Here is a 17,277-nt window from a genome sequence, read left to right as displayed (position 1 = left end):
ACATGTATTTATCAACATTTTCAGTTTCAATTTGTGCTACATATTATAAAGCACACCCTATCAATTGTGTTTATTTTGTTTATACAGTCATATGTTTCATGAAATATTTTTTGTGATCACAAATATGTCTAAACAAATTTAGGTGATGTTGACTTGATGCTGAAACAAATTTAAGTAATGAAACAGCTCATTCAAACAATCACACTTACAAAATAGAATTATTCCCTAACAAGACACAAATCTACCAGCGCTGTATAATAATAGTATCCACAGACTAATCAAAGTTATCTCCCTTGTTACATGGTGGACGAACTCTTTACAGAATTCTTTTAAAAACCCCTTAATGTATTAGATTGTCGTAAAAAAAAAAAAAAAAAAAACCAGTTTATCACCATCACTTGTGAGATGCACCCTCGCAATAGGATTGGTTACCAACATGCACATGCAGTATTAAACAAGCAACCAATTTTCATACAGACCTCCTGACATCAACATAGTGCTGATCCACACAGGTTCAACTGTGTCAGACATGTGTGAGCATGGAAAACTATAATCTTTGTATTTAGTGTATCTACATTTTGTATGTTGCTTACTAGAGATAAATTTGTTAGTAATACTTGCATAGTAAAAATATCATAATATGGAGATGTATCGCACATAAACTATGTACATTGTCTAAATCTTATCACAGTAGATAGTAAATGTATTCAAGCCACTCCAAATTAATAAATTGGTCTTTAAAAACATTATTTAGGGAGAAAAACTAACAGTTGACAATTCAAAGGGATTATTAACTGTTTAAAGAAAATTATTTCCAAAACATATTTTAACCTTTATATTTTAGTTGTAAGTGTAGAGATACATGTATGTGACAATCAATGCTATCTTCATAACAGGGGAATCCAGAGTCATTGTGAATAACTTTCAGGCCACAAGTTCAAGTATGAAAAAGACACCCACAGGAATTTCTTGCATTCAGTGTAGATGCCCAATTTACAGGATTTTCCAATGATCTGTGTGGATGTAGGTGTACAGTTCGCAACTGATAATGGATTCCCTACAGAGATACAGTGATATTCCACTACATATTGACATTTTGCATTCTTATTTTGATATCTCCCAAGAATGATTCAACAACGGCAAAGTGCAGTGTTAACTGTCTGAAACCTCAAAGTAAACAATTTATGAACATATTTACGAAAAAGTTTGAGTGTTGGTATCAACACCAGTATTTTCTCTGCAAAACAAATTCTACTTATACAAAGCCAATTTGTATTTAGCTTAAGTTTGCACTTCAAACAAATTTGCTTCAATTTTTCCATGTTGCCATCAACAAAGAAATTGATATGAGTCAAACAAAGAGAATCCTGAAATACTATTTAGGATATTATCAAATATGTTTCAATCATTCATCATCCTCTTCATCCTCAGAACACATATTCTCCTCCTCTTCGTCTGTTCGTTTCCCATCCCCTACCTGTGGAAATTCAATATCACCATTGCCATTGGTAGGCGACAGTTCAGAATGAACAGTTGCTCCTACAGGGATTTCAGTATTGTTATTAAGTCTGGCAGTCGTGTCAGCAGCCAATGGCGTAGTACCTGGTGTTGAAACATTTGGTGCTGATGACACATTTTGTGCTGGGTTTGAAGTCGATCGTGTTCTTGTCTTAGGTGCGCCCCCAAACACTGGGATATGAGTCCTATGGATGGACTGAAAATTGTTTTTACGAAAAGCCATTATGCAATGAAGGTTACCACCTGGCTTTTTAGCCTTACGTTTCTGAAGTCCTTCCTCCAGACGTCGTATATTAAGGAACTCGGGATTGACACAGTTCAGGTCTGTGGAAATGTCCTCCCACCTAGAACAGATAAGGGATTTTATCATGAATGACAACAATAATAAGAAGCAGATGTACATGCATGCATACATTTTGAATTTGGACTTTTTGTATATTTTGTTATTAATCACTGCCAAGTCTCGAATGACTATGGTTTACTATATTGTCAGAAATGTATGTCAATTTAGGGAGAGGGTTTGTATAGGTTTTACCTACTGATGAATTACTATTAAATCATCATTTTTGACAAAATGTTTAGGCTCTTTAAAGTAAGTGAAACAAAGTAAAACATGCAAGCACCGTAACTGTTGCCATAAGACAGAGGGACATCAGCATTATTCTAGATATATATATACCTTTTACAGTGTATACTTGGGTGTTTAATGGCACAATCTCCAATTAGCACGTGTGTTTCCATGTCCTCCTGGGCTAGAGGTCCACTGAAACAGTCAAAACAATCAATATAAATACTTATACAGCTTTGAATCCAGAAGAAAGAAAACAACACATGGCTTCCATTTGCATTTTTACTAACGACATTTCTTTCTTCTCCATATCAACCAAATTGTGGTTCTAATCAATGTAGTAAACACACATTTTGTACATTAATATGTAATGAGCGTGGTAAAAAGACAGCCTTTCAAACAGTGTAGCATTTGCTAACTTCTATATATAAAGCACTCAAAAGCCAAGCACTATTTTTTGTTAAGAGTTATCTCCCTTATATGAATGTACCACAAACTTTCCTGTGTTAAAACTACTTGTCCACTTTTATATCATTACATCAAAATATGACTACATTCAGTGATACATAGAAATATTTTTCCATTGATATAAAGAGTAATTTACATTTGAACAGAGTATACTTTCCAAGATGTATGCTGATATGGATGGAAATGCTGTGGCTATGCAGTATATGGGACACTGGAGGAGCAACTTACAATGTAGTTTTTTGATGCTATTAACAAGGAAACTGAACCTTCAGAATAACATTGTTGTTTAGAACTCACAATGTACAACCTCAAGTTGTGATTTCTCTCTCTGAGACAGAAGGATAAAATCTCTCAAATCTGATCATGGCTGCCATATATCATTCCCAAACGGACGGAACCAGCTCATTTCATTCAACATTATTGAACTTTCAAAAGGATTGAAAAATAGGAATAGCTTATTTTAGTCTCTTTTTTTACCAAATCTACCAACTCACTGTTAAGTAACATCATAATGAATCCAGAGAGGTAATTCCCATAGCAGATGCAAGTTACTAAAGCCACCATAAATTAAACTGTAGACATATTGTAAAGATATACAGAGGTATCATACCTGTACGCCTCCTCAGCCTTTAGTGGTGTATCCTCAAACCCAATGGGACAGAAGTAATGGTTCTGGCAGTGATAAATGTAGGCAGTGTTCGCGTCCTGCAGTCCCTTTTTAATAGCCTGGAGGGCCATGTCTGATGTCATTCCAAACGTCTTGTCCTTACCATGAGGCTTGTATGTAAAGTAACTCTGCCCTCGCACCTTGAAGTGGTCATTCAGCTTCTTGAACCATCTTTAAATATATATGTTCTACATGAAAAAGAATCTAGTTCAAGCTTGTGCATAGCTCTGTAATAAGCTAAACCATTCTTTGAGATAGCTCCCTTATTACAGGATTAACACAGTAACAGAGAAATGTATTTAGTAGCTGATGACTACAAATCTACCGATTGGTCAGTTGACAAAATATTTTGGGAAGTACGTATAAACAGGTGTCAGTAAAGCTATGCAAAGTATTCTCTGGTATGTGATCAGCTGTTTTGCGAAGTTCATCCTTAAGATGTTGGAAAGTTTTCTTAATTCCCAATTAAACTGTTTGAAGTGGCCACTTGCAGGAGCTGGGAAAAAGGTCTTTACAAACAAATACAGCTGTATATAATTAGGACTTTTGTAACGGTATATTGATTTTCTTCTACCTTAACAGATAGACTTACGTCATTAGCGTTGCATTTCCAGTAAATGGTCCAAATCGGATCTCATCAAAAGGAGGTTTGAAACCAAGGATGGTGAGAGCCTCTTCCTGGGTGATAGGTGATAGACTGAAACACAAGCAAAGAAATGTGTACCCTCTTGGCATAATGATATCAGCCTCAGATGAGATAGTGTGCTTCCAGGTATAGTCCCAAAACTTAACATAGGTAGCTATGAGTTATTTGTGTATATCAAAATCTGTTATTAAATGGATACAGGGAGATTCCTTCTACAACGTTGTCAGCAAATATCTATGGAATTATTGCAATTCAACAAGAATTACATTTTTTTGAACTAATACAATGAGTAGATTGTTCAAATTTCACCCAATATATTCTTTTTGAATCCTGCACCTTAGACGTTGGGAAGAGGACAGGAATAAAATATTCATAACATCAAACTACCATCCAATATATTACTTAAAATTCTATCCAATTTTACATCACTTCCAATGGAAAGTATACAAATTATACTTAAAAGTCCATCCAATATAGGTGACAGTAAACCTTATCCCTGGAATCATGAGAACTGAAGCTTACAATCCCGACAGAGCACATATAGATATCTCATCATACAGATTATTTTATTTTATAGTACCTAGATCTGCAGGGTTGAAAATTTGAAAATGGAATGACACATTAACATGTCAGTAATTGTAAAATTGTGGGAATTTACCTACACAATCTTGTCTGGTAAGGAAATTGACCCATAAAAGTAAACAAAACATCCTTACTTTCCGTTGCCTAGAGTACTGAAGAGAAAATTCCAACAGGAGACAAGGGAGGTAATTCCACATGATTTGCTGTACTGTGGTCGACTCATGCACACCCTACAAATAATCAAACGAAGATTTAGAGTCAAACTGTTTCTCAAACAGCTAATATAAACTTATTTACTGTATAAATAACCTGCAGTTAATACAAATAATTGTTTTTTAAGAGTGAAAGTTTGAACCAGATACCAACATGCTTAAACAAGCCTAGTTATTCTGTGTGACATTTCTTTTGTTATCAAACTCTTGTCAAGTGATAGTTTTTAATCTAATATACAATAAATCCTTTGTTTAATGTGAAAGGAAATTTGTATGGAATTTAAACTCTTAAAATTTTTGTTGTAAACAAAACGCCAAAATCAAATTTAGGGATATTCTTAGAGAGCATATACATATATGTTAAATTATTACTGTATGAACTGTATGAGACACTTATATGGCCAAGACAAAAGTATGTACAATAATTTTAGTACAGGATTTTATGAGGCCCTAACCATGTATACAGAAACTCCTACAGCATGTATTTTAGCATCTGTCTATAAACGTACTGTAAAATGTTTTGGTAACCTACAAGCTGTTATGAGACCCTGTATTTAATACAAATCATCAACTTTGTTCTATCCACATGTGACTTAGACTATGGCCATTTCATCAGCTGGTTAATCTGTCCATCGTTCTGCTTTTCAAAGAGTTGACATTTATATATGAGCAAATTTCAGCATACATACGTTACAGCAATGATATTATAATAACAGAGAAAGGTTTCACCTTTATTGACAGATCATTAGTGTTGTGGCTCTATAATGCAATTATTTTCACATTTACAAGAAACTGTCCTAGGGTGAACACCAGTAGGAAGGCACCACTTTTAATACAAGGCACAACTCTACCATTATCTAAGAACAGATATTCTATGTAAAAACACATACCATCGTTTCACATCAAAAACTTTCCTTGCACAGATCTGTTCTGCAGTGACTTTCACACTCGCAGGGATGTATGGGCTGGAGTCATCTCCCTTTACCATGGAGCTTGTCAGCACTTACAAACAAATAATAAAGACTAATTAGTCATATGTCCTAATTTGAATACAGGCATATCTAAATGTTTATGTCATTCATCTCAATCACAAAGGTAAAATCTCCATCTATGGAGGCTAAGTCCTGTAAAACATTTACCTACATCATTTGTTGATACAGGACTAATTTGCTATACATTTCAACATTAAACTTTCTCCTTTCTTACAAATGTGTTGAAGTTAAACTGTGGAGATTGTCCCTACATCAGATGTAATCTATCAGCACTGCATCTGTTTACTGGAGTTGGTGGTGTCACTTTTACTCTCTATTTCCTCAATAATGAGGACTATTGAAGACCATTAGATATCCACATCTTAGAACTGAATTCTTACACGGACATTGGACTTCTCACCCACTCACCTTCCAACTCCACCATATACTGTTACTTCAGTAAAAGTACCACAATATACAGTTACTTCAGTAAAAGTACCACCATATACAGTTATATCAGTAAAAGTACCACCATATACAGTTATATCAGTAAAAGTACCACCATATACAGTTATATCAGTAAAAGTACCACCATATACAGTTACTTCAGTAAAAGTACCACCATATACAGTTATGTCAGTAAAAGTACCACCATATACAGTTATATCAGTAAAAGTACCACCATATACAGTTACTTCAGTAAAAGTACAACCATATACAGTTATATCAGTAAAAGTACCACCATATACAGTTACTTCAGTAAAAGTACCACCATATACAGTTATATCAGTAAAAGTACCACCATATACAGTTATATCAGTAAAAGTACCACCGTATACAGTTATATCAGTAAAAGTACCACCATATAGGCCTACAGTTATATCAGTAAAAGTACCACCACATACAGTTATATCAGTAAAAGTACCACCATATACAGTTATATCAGTAAAAGTACCACCATATACAGTTACTTCAGTAAAAGTACCACCATATACAGTTATATCACCAAAAGTACCACCATATACAGTTACATCAGTAAAAGTACCACTATATACAATTATCTGTAAAAGTACCACTATATACAGTTACTTTAGTAAAAGTACCACCATATACAGTTACTTCAGTAAAAGTACCACCATATACAGTTACTTCAGTAAAAGTACCACCATCCACCATATACAGTTACTTCAGTAAAAAGTAACATTCTGATAACTCACCTGGTTTCCTGATTTTCCTGGCAGGTGTGATATCAGACACATCCACATCCCATGCCATTTCTGATGGCATCTCCTTAACTTTGGAATCCGTCCCATCCACATTTATTTGTGGTGACAAATTTTTCGGCTCCAATTTCGATGTTTCAGACTTTCCCACCTCTTGCTTTACTTCCTGTGATTTTGATCCCTGTTCACCATTATTGTTATTTGCACTATGTTTAGATTCCTTTGGCCTTGACCTATCATCACCAGAAAATGATGGAATTAGACTTTTCCTCTGTTCCTTAACTTTTTGCTTTTCTTCTTTCATTTTACTATCCATTGGAAATGAAGGAATCATTGATGGTATACTTGACCTTTGATCCCTGATGAACTTTGACCTTTCATCAATTTGTTGCTTGTCATCAAGTTGTACAGACGTGACCAATGATGCTATATTTGACCTTTGATCTCTGTTGTTGGACTTTTCATCACTTGGAACGTAGTTTGAAGTCACTGCTACAATGTCGTTACATGTAACTCCTGACCTCTGTTCCTTGCCTGGTGATTTTTCCTTTGGAACAGATGGTTTTGTTGGACTATATGCTAATGAACGTGGTGCATGACCTCCAAGTTGACCTTTACCAGGGAGAGTGTTATCTCCCCCACCATCTGTAAACAAAGCCGTTGATCCTGTCTCCCGACTGTCTGGTTTTTCATTGCGGAATCCATTGATTGGTGGAAGCTTTGTAAGGTCAGCTGATGCCCGAGTCGGTGTATTACCTTTTTGTATCCTCGACCCAGTATCAATTCTAGGACCCTGCAGACGAGAACCCGACCTCCGGCTTTGAGGGAGATTTCCATCATAGTAGGGTCGCTGCTGTCGCTCAATTGACCGGCTCATTCCTTCTGCTAAAGACCCTATAAGAACAAAACATTATCAATTATCATGTGAAAGTATATCCTACTCCTGTTGGTTCTTTACATTAATCCTTGTGACTCACACTGTTGTTCTACATGGATCTGACGTTCTCGTGATTTATAGAAATTTCAAAGTCTGATGAATTCAAATCTGTAATAAATAAATCTGAATGTATCAACAATATTTACCATACACATGGAAACATTTCCAACATATTTACCAATTCCTCTGTGGCGTCCACGAAGTTGAAACCCAGCCATTTCTATTCTTAGCGTCAAATTTCAACCTTACTGTTTCAGTATAACATCAACACAATCTTCTGTATTTACACCCACATCATTTTCTTTTTTTTTAAAGAAACATTCAAATGAAAATTCTGTAAATTTGTGAAATACTCCAAATTTTCCAAGAACTCTGCAAACTGCCTAAGAAAACACACATTCTGTAACCTCATTCAGCCTTTTATTGCTGACATTAGCAGCTGTAAACAATTCACTCATGGTGATAATTGACCATCCAGAGGAGCTGCTCATATAGCATTTTGATAGAAATTTGAATAAAATCACCATTCCACCAGAAATATGTTGAATGTTCACTAAAATTATCTCTCCTCCCATCCAACCTGACATATTATGTTCACAATTTTACCAATCTGAAGAATTAATGATAGAAAGAATGACTTGATTCTGCAACCACCATGAATTTGTCAAGTGTTTTTCCAAATATCACAAATCCTTTACGCAAACATTGCAGAGGTTACACATCTCATCAAATCATCAAGATCTGTTCATTGTTCACAATATCCACATTTATGTCTACCGGTTCCAATGTCATTATAGGGACTTCCAAGGCCCAGCCAACAATAAATGTGTGTATCAGAGGTCTACAATCTGTATTCTTATATATATATATTTAGCAATGCATTGTTCTCCATAAACAATAAATTGACTGTCTGTGTGGATGTATATTGTTTTTATTTGAAATATTTTCAAAGTCTCATTGTCTAATATTCCATTTTCAATATTTAGTCATTCATTTAACAAAACTGTAATCTAATATCTTCTAAAAATAAATTGGTACCTAAACCTTTCATATCACATTTCTTAATTGGATTATTCTGATCTATAAAAACATACATTAAACGGCTTCTCCTATTGGTTCCTAAGGACAACAGACAAATCTTGATTTGTACATCCGGAATCTTACTGATCCCTATAACCTTACATTGAACTGTTCCATTATTGGTTTATAGTGATCCATTCTAAATGATAAGGGGTGCCAGGAAGAATTATCATAAGGTTCCAGTTCTGAACAAACTTTGTTAGCCCAAAAATACATTCATACATATCACATATCACTAATTATTTATTTCGTGCAAAATCTAAATGAGCAAGAACTGCAGAAACATCAAAATATTTTTAAGAAAAAAAAAGGAATGAGTATTTTTAAAGTGTAAAGCATAAGTTTTAAATTCATGATAAATTATCAAAACCTGACAAGGCTGAGCAGATTTAAAGACGAGATATTATCAGCGTGTATCGAGAATACTTTTTGCAGACAATGATGATTTGTCCTATCACACATCAGTAAACATTACTAAGGAAGTATATACTAAATAGCGTGTGTGGTTTTAAATTACCTCCAAACAGTCATTCAATAAGATAATCTGTTTATACATTTTAAACTCATCTTAAACTTGGCATTTTGTATTTAGTGTAACAAGGTTTCATCAGGACAATCATCAGATGTGAGATGACGTGATGAGAAATGACAAATCTCTGCAGGATCTTGATGCACACCGTCTTTTGATCTTTATTTGTTATTTAAAAGTTAAAAGCTCTTAAGGAATATAAATTTTAAAAATTCTCTCAAGAAATAGCAATAACAATCTTGAACTGCCATATCAAAGATAATCACTTGTTGATCATTTTGTTTTTCTGATAATTCCCAAAATCATTTGGGTACAACTGGTTACCAAGGAAACCTACATACAATATTTGAGAAAAACTCCATTTAGCACTTCTCAAGAAATAGCAAGACCTATCCCTCATTTGCAAAATCAAAGATGGTCACGCATCAGCTATTTTATTATGTATTTCTAATCTGTCCCAAAATCAAACACGCACAACTAACAACCTAGGGGAACCTACATATGAATTTCAGAGAGATCCATCCAGTAATTTTTAAGGAACAGTGATAAGAATCTTTCATTGTAAAAATTCAACATGGACATCTGTTGGACATTTTTTTAATCATTCCCCATCTGAAATATGCATAACCTAGCAACAACGTATGATGTTTGAGAATGATCTGTTCCAGTGCTTTTCCAGAAATATAGTAATAACTATACTTGCCAAAAAGCAACATGGTCACCATGTGGCCATCATATATTTCCCAAAATGAACTTCTGTATGTACAACTAGGGACTAGGGTGAACCTACAAATGAATTCTTAGAATGATCCATCCACTGCTTCTCCAGAAATAGTGATATCAAGGAATGGTTAAGGATGGACAGACAACAGTTGGCAACGGACGGACAACAAGTGGACAAATGGCAGATAAAGAGTGATTTGATTAGCCTCCCATCAGTTTTATGTGTCCTAAATCGGGATACTAATTTCTGGCATATAGGGTTTAGTTAAATGTCCTGTCTGACCCTACATCTGACACTGGAATAAGATAACAGGACTTTTATACCAAGGGCATATACAAATTATACAAGTGATTAACATTCTTCAAATGTGATTGTTGCTAACCAGATCCTGTATACATACAAAAGGTCACTCAGACCTGTATCACTGACTCATTTTGGGTACATGTAGCCCTAACAGATTTCTCACTGAGATCAAAGAATGATAAGAGCTTGGCCCAAGACCATTATCAGTCATCTAAAAGCTTCTGTTTTCATTGTTATATGTCATAGAAATCATCTTAGTAAGTAAGGTGACTTAATCTACATTCTACAAGTAATACATATGTGATACATGCAAACATTAACTGCCATTTCATGTTAATAATTTCAACCAAGTATTAGTTATTTCCATCAGAAAATAAACAAGTCATGTCTCAAATTGTAGGTTCTTTATATAAACTATTGCAAACGTTACCCCTCCTCAGAGGACAAAGTGACATCCTTGGGTGAAATTCACCATTTCAGTGAAGTACCTTAAGACCACTCCTGAATCTATGAAGTGTATTTCATTCTACCAATTTCAGCTAATCTGACCCCATAAGCACGCTCCCAGGGGATGGAGAACACAAATTCACACTTTTTCTTCACCTTTGACAATGGAAGGATTCTATAAAATCGGTCCCAGTTTTTTGAAAAATCAAAAATGTCAATTGCTGACAGACGCACAACGGACAATGACGGACAATAGGTGATCGAAAATAGAATTATAAAAACAATGGTCAGATACAATACCAGGAATATTTATAAAATGCCTGGTTACTTATGTCACTAAACTAAGAATTTGTTGTCCATAATCAGGAAGATGAAAGCAGTAATTGCGTGGTTAGAGTAAAAATGATTATAATGCTTTGCATATTTTGAAGCTAATCAAACACCCTGTGTGTCTAAGGTACCTCCCCATGTCTCCTTCAGTACGTGGTCTATGTTCAGTCTGAGGTACCTACCTATGTGTGTCTCCTTCAGTACATGGTCTCTGTCCAGTCTGAGGTATCTACCTATGTCTGTCTCCTTCAGTACGTGTTCTCTGACCAGTCTGAGGTACCTACCTATATCTGTCTCCTTCAGTACGTGGTCTCTGTCTCCTTCAGTATGTGGTCTCTGTCCAGTCTGAGGTACCTACCTATATCTGTCTCCTTCAGTACGTGGTCTCCGTCCAGTCTGAGGTACCTACCTATGTGTGTCTCCTTCAGTACGTGGTCTCTGTCTCCTTCAGTATGTGGTCTCTGTCCAGTCTGAGGTACCTACCTTTATCTGTCTCCTTCAGTACATGGTCTCTGTCTCCTTCAGTACATGGTCTCTGTCCAGTCTGAGGTACCTACCTATGTCTGTCTCCTTCAGTACGTGGTCTCTGTCTCCTTCAGTACTTGGTCTCTGTCTCCTTCAGTATGTGGTCTCTGTCCAGTCTGAGGTACCTACCTTTATCTGTCTCCTTCAGTACATGGTCTCTGTCTCCTTCAGTATGTGGTCTCTGTCCAGTCTGAGGTACTTACCTATGTCTGTCTCCTTCAGTACGTGGTCTCCGTCCAGTCTGAGGTACCTACCTATGTGTGTCTCCTTCAGTACATGGTCTCTGTCCAGTCTGAGGTATCTACCTATGTCTGTCTCCTTCAGTACGTGTTCTCTGTCCAGTCTGAGGTACCTACCTATATCTGTCTCCTTCAGTACGTGGTCTCTGTCTCCTTCAGTATGTGGTCTCTGTCCAGTCTGAGGTACCTACCTATATCTGTCTCCTTCAGTACGTGGTCTCTGTCTCCTTCAGTATGTGGTCTCTGTCCAGTCTGAGGTACCTACCTATGTCTGTCTCCTTCAGTACGTATTCTCTGTCCAGTCTGAGGTACCTACCTTTATCTGTCTCCTTCAGTATGTGGTCTCTGACCAGTCTGAGGTATCTACCTATATCTGTCTCCTTCAGTACGTGGTCTCTGTCTCCTTCAGTATGTGGTCTCTGACCAGTCTGAGGTATCTACCTATATCTGTCTCCTTCAGTACGTGGTCTCTGTCTCCTTCAGTACGTGGTCTCTGTCTCCTTCAGTACATGGTCTCTGTCCAGTCTGAGGTATCTACCTATGTCTGTCTCCTTCAGTACGTGTTCTCTGACCAGTCTGAGGTACCTACCTATATCTGTCTCCTTCAGTACGTGGTCTCTGTCTCCTTCAGTATGTGGTCTCTGTCCAGTCTGAGGTACCTACCTATATCTGTCTCCTTCAGTACGTGGTCTCCGTCCAGTCTGAGGTACCTACCTATGTGTGTCTCCTTCAGTACGTGGTCTCTGTCTCCTTCAGTATGTGGTCTCTGTCCAGTCTGAGGTACCTACCTTTATCTGTCTCCTTCAGTACATGGTCTCTGTCTCCTTCAGTACATGGTCTCTGTCCAGTCTGAGGTACCTACCTATGTCTGTCTCCTTCAGTACGTGGTCTCTGTCTCCTTCAGTACTTGGTCTCTGTCTCCTTCAGTATGTGGTCTCTGTCCAGTCTGAGGTACCTACCTTTATCTGTCTCCTTCAGTACATGGTCTCTGTCTCCTTCAGTATGTGGTCTCTGTCCAGTCTGAGGTACTTACCTATGTCTGTCTCCTTCAGTACGTGGTCTCCGTCCAGTCTGAGGTACCTACCTATGTGTGTCTCCTTCAGTACATGGTCTCTGTCCAGTCTGAGGTATCTACCTATGTCTGTCTCCTTCAGTACGTGTTCTCTGTCCAGTCTGAGGTACCTACCTATATCTGTCTCCTTCAGTACGTGGTCTCTGTCTCCTTCAGTATGTGGTCTCTGTCCAGTCTGAGGTACCTACCTATATCTGTCTCCTTCAGTACGTGGTCTCTGTCTCCTTCAGTATGTGGTCTCTGTCCAGTCTGAGGTACCTACCTATGTCTGTCTCCTTCAGTACGTATTCTCTGTCCAGTCTGAGGTACCTACCTTTATCTGTCTCCTTCAGTATGTGGTCTCTGACCAGTCTGAGGTATCTACCTATATCTGTCTCCTTCAGTACGTGGTCTCTGTCTCCTTCAGTATGTGGTCTCTGACCAGTCTGAGGTATCTACCTATATCTGTCTCCTTCAGTACGTGGTCTCTGTCTCCTTCAGTACGTGGTCTCTGTCTCCTTCAGTACATGGTCTCTGTCCAGTCTGAGGTATCTACCTATGTCTGTCTCCTTCAGTACGTGTTCTCTGACCAGTCTGAGGTACCTACCTATATCTGTCTCCTTCAGTACGTGGTCTCTGTCTCCTTCAGTATGTGGTCTCTGTCCAGTCTGAGGTACCTACCTATATCTGTCTCCTTCAGTACGTGGTCTCCGTCCAGTCTGAGGTACCTACCTATGTGTGTCTCCTTCAGTACGTGGTCTCTGTCTCCTTCAGTATGTGGTCTCTGTCCAGTCTGAGGTACCTACCTTTATCTGTCTCCTTCAGTACATGGTCTCTGTCTCCTTCAGTACATGGTCTCTGTCCAGTCTGAGGTACCTACCTATGTCTGTCTCCTTCAGTACGTGGTCTCTGTCTCCTTCAGTACTTGGTCTCTGTCTCCTTCAGTATGTGGTCTCTGTCCAGTCTGAGGTACCTACCTTTATCTGTCTCCTTCAGTACATGGTCTCTGTCTCCTTCAGTATGTGGTCTCTGTCCAGTCTGAGGTACTTACCTATGTCTGTCTCCTTCAGTACGTGGTCTCCGTCCAGTCTGAGGTACCTACCTATGTGTGTCTCCTTCAGTACATGGTCTCTGTCCAGTCTGAGGTATCTACCTATGTCTGTCTCCTTCAGTACGTGTTCTCTGTCCAGTCTGAGGTACCTACCTATATCTGTCTCCTTCAGTACGTGGTCTCTGTCTCCTTCAGTATGTGGTCTCTGTCCAGTCTGAGGTACCTACCTATATCTGTCTCCTTCAGTACGTGGTCTCTGTCTCCTTCAGTATGTGGTCTCTGTCCAGTCTGAGGTACCTACCTATGTCTGTCTCCTTCAGTACGTATTCTCTGTCCAGTCTGAGGTACCTACCTTTATCTGTCTCCTTCAGTATGTGGTCTCTGACCAGTCTGAGGTATCTACCTATATCTGTCTCCTTCAGTACGTGGTCTCTGTCTCCTTCAGTATGTGGTCTCTGACCAGTCTGAGGTATCTACCTATATCTGTCTCCTTCAGTACGTGGTCTCTGTCTCCTTCAGTACGTGGTCTCTGTCTCCTTCAGTACGTGGTCTCTGTCCAGTCTGAGGTATCTACCTATATCTGTCTCCTTCAGTACGTGGTCTCTGACCAGTCTGAGGTACCTACCTATATCTGTCTCCTTCAGTACGTGGTCTCTGTCTCCTTCAGTATGTGGTCTCTGTCCAGTCTGAGGTACCTACCTATATCTGTCTCCTTCAGTACGTGGTCTCTGTCTCCTTCAGTACGTGGTCTCTGTCTCCTTCAGTATGTGGTCTCTGTCCAGTCTGAGGTACCTACCTATATCTGTCTCCTTCAGTACGTGGTCTCTGACCAGTCTGAGGTACCTACCTATATCTGTCTCCTTCAGTACGTGGTCTCTGACCAGTCTGAGGTACCTACCTATATCTGCCTCCTTCAGTACGTGGTCTCTGTCTCCTTCAGTATGTGGTCTCTGTCCAGTCTGAGGTACTTACCTATGTCTGTCTCCTTCAGTACGTGGTCTCCGTCCAGTCTGAGGTACCTACCTATGTCTGTCTCCTTCAGTACGTGGTCTCTGTCCAGTCTGAGGTACCTACCTATATCTGTCTCCTTCAGTACGTGGTCTCTGTCTCCTTCAGTATGTGGTCTCTGACCAGTCTGAGGTACCTACCTATATCTGTCTCCTTCAGTACGTGGTCTCTGTCTCCTTCAGTATGTGGTCTCTGTCCAGTCTGAGGTACCTACCTATATCTGTCTCCTTCAGTACGTGGTCTCTGACCAGTCTGAGGTACCTACCTATATCTGTCTCCTTCAGTATGAGTGCTGCACTCTGTGCAGCTTTATAATCTTCATTAGTGACATGAGTGAGTAGTTCTTCAACCTCCCGGATCAGACGTGCGACAATGGTTGGGTCTATCCCAGAGTAAATATAGCTTGCTGCAGGCTGTAAACATAACAATATAGACAATGACAAGTTTAAAATGCCACAGATGCAATAAGGTATGGATGGCAACGTGCCAAAAATGAAAGTTCCTTGCCTTAATTTCCTACCATTAAATTTTTGATATCAAAGACAATCATGCTTGCTTCTCTAAAGAACATTTCTCAGTAAATCTATACGATCTATGAAACTTCTTCATGAGGCAGATTTCAGCAATAGTCCCATATGATCTAAACACATCTACTGGCGTTAGCATATTACACTGAATACCTGAATAGTGTTATACCTGAATAGTTGAGATGTCATTTTGTTTTTTTGACCTTTCAACTTTCATATTAACACTGAAATAAGCCCAGGGGGCCTTAAACATAACCCTTGATTCAAAGTAGGGATTGGTGGAGATATGATCTGTTGGCAGTTCTTCTTAAACACAGTAATTGTGAGTATAAATCACACAGCAGCATTTTGGCTGATAAATATAGCATGGAAACTGAGAAAAGCAATCCTAGTAAAATGAGATCAAATCAATGACTGTAAGCAAAGTTGTTTTGTAAAAGAAGTTGTCTGTATCTGTCAGGCACAGGGTAAATACTGTCACTCAAAGGCTCTAGTTCAGTAGAGTAGAATGCTTTGTATCCAGCTTGGTTTGTATTTGAGAAGATATTTCAGACCCTATCATTCTTTTGTATATTTATTAGGAAACACATTTGGCTATAAAATATATCATACAGGTCACAAGTACTATCTGGAACAAATATGACAGCCTTCAATAAGCAACCTGCAAAATTTCATTACTCATAGATTTCAAGTTATGTATATCACTAGGCACAAATACACATCAAGGTTTCATCACCGATACAATTACTATACATGATAGAGAGATCAGGCCATTCCTGGCCACTATGCCTACTTAATTCAAATTTCAGAAATTAAAACAGATCTTTACCTTTCACAGCCATAATTAGTCTCCCATATCCTTGATACTTATGTCTACTAACAAAGGGTTTGACAGCTGGACATATTGATCTGATCTTCACTTTAAATAGCATTACAATGTTACATTCTAATTGGAAAACAAGTCCGACCAACATCAATATAATAACATACATTTACCTTGTCCTTCTTGACATTGCCATCTTTTGGGGAGGTTTTCTCTGTCTCTCTTTGCTGATCCTCTGGGAGCTGTTGTTTTTGTGGCCTCCCTTGTTGATCCTCAGGGACCTGTTGATTTTGTGGCGGTTCTTGCTGATCCTCAAGGAGCTGTTCAGTCTGTGCTGCTCCTTGCTGAACCAATGTACCACCGTCTCTCTCTTCTCCCTCAGAGTCTCTTTCGTTGTCACTATCCTTTTCCTCTACATAATCTTCATCTTCTTCTACACCAAAACCATCATCCTCATATGGTAATACTTCAAAAATTTCAGGAAGTTCCTGATCTTCTCTGACAACTAGTCCTCCAGCACTATTAGCATTACCCATTGACCTCTGTAAAACAGAACAAGGGAGATAATTATACAGCTGATACCAGTACAATTAGCATTACTCATTGACCTCTGTAAAACAGAACAAGGGAGATAATTATACAGCAGATATCAGTTCAATTAGCATTACTAAATGACCTCTGTAAAACAGGAGAGACAATGGAGATAATTAGACAGCAGATACAAGTACAATCAACATTACTACTTGACCTCTGTAAAACAGGAGAGACAAGGGATTGATAATCGCAGAGCAAACACCAGCACTATTATCATTACCCACTATCCTCTGTAAAATGACAAAAACAAGGGA

General features: G+C 38.2%; 1 protein-coding gene across 1 annotated transcript; it reads right to left on the bottom strand.

Moving 5' to 3' along the window:
* Nucleotides 1–1,286: 1,286 nt before the first annotated feature.
* Nucleotides 1,287–16,965, bottom strand: LOC132562431 (uncharacterized). The gene is made up of 9 exons (XM_060227173.1): nt 16,603–16,965; nt 15,345–15,492; nt 6,850–7,749; nt 5,552–5,663; nt 4,584–4,679; nt 3,814–3,918; nt 3,165–3,392; nt 2,198–2,281; nt 1,287–1,862 (listed from the first exon to the last, which is right to left on the bottom strand). The coding sequence occupies exons 1-9, from the start codon at nt 16,963–16,965 to the stop codon at nt 1,406–1,408; spliced, it is 2,493 nt and encodes an 830-aa protein (XP_060083156.1). The 3' UTR covers nt 1,287–1,405.
* Nucleotides 16,966–17,277: the final 312 nt, after the last annotated feature.

Source organism: Ylistrum balloti, unplaced genomic scaffold (assembly GCF_031769215.1).
Source record: "Ylistrum balloti isolate Yb309-2 unplaced genomic scaffold, AGI_CSIRO_Ybal_v1 Utg371416, whole genome shotgun sequence".
Taxonomy (NCBI): domain Eukaryota; kingdom Metazoa; phylum Mollusca; class Bivalvia; order Pectinida; family Pectinidae; genus Ylistrum; species Ylistrum balloti.
This window is presented reverse-complemented; position numbering and strand designations above follow the sequence as displayed.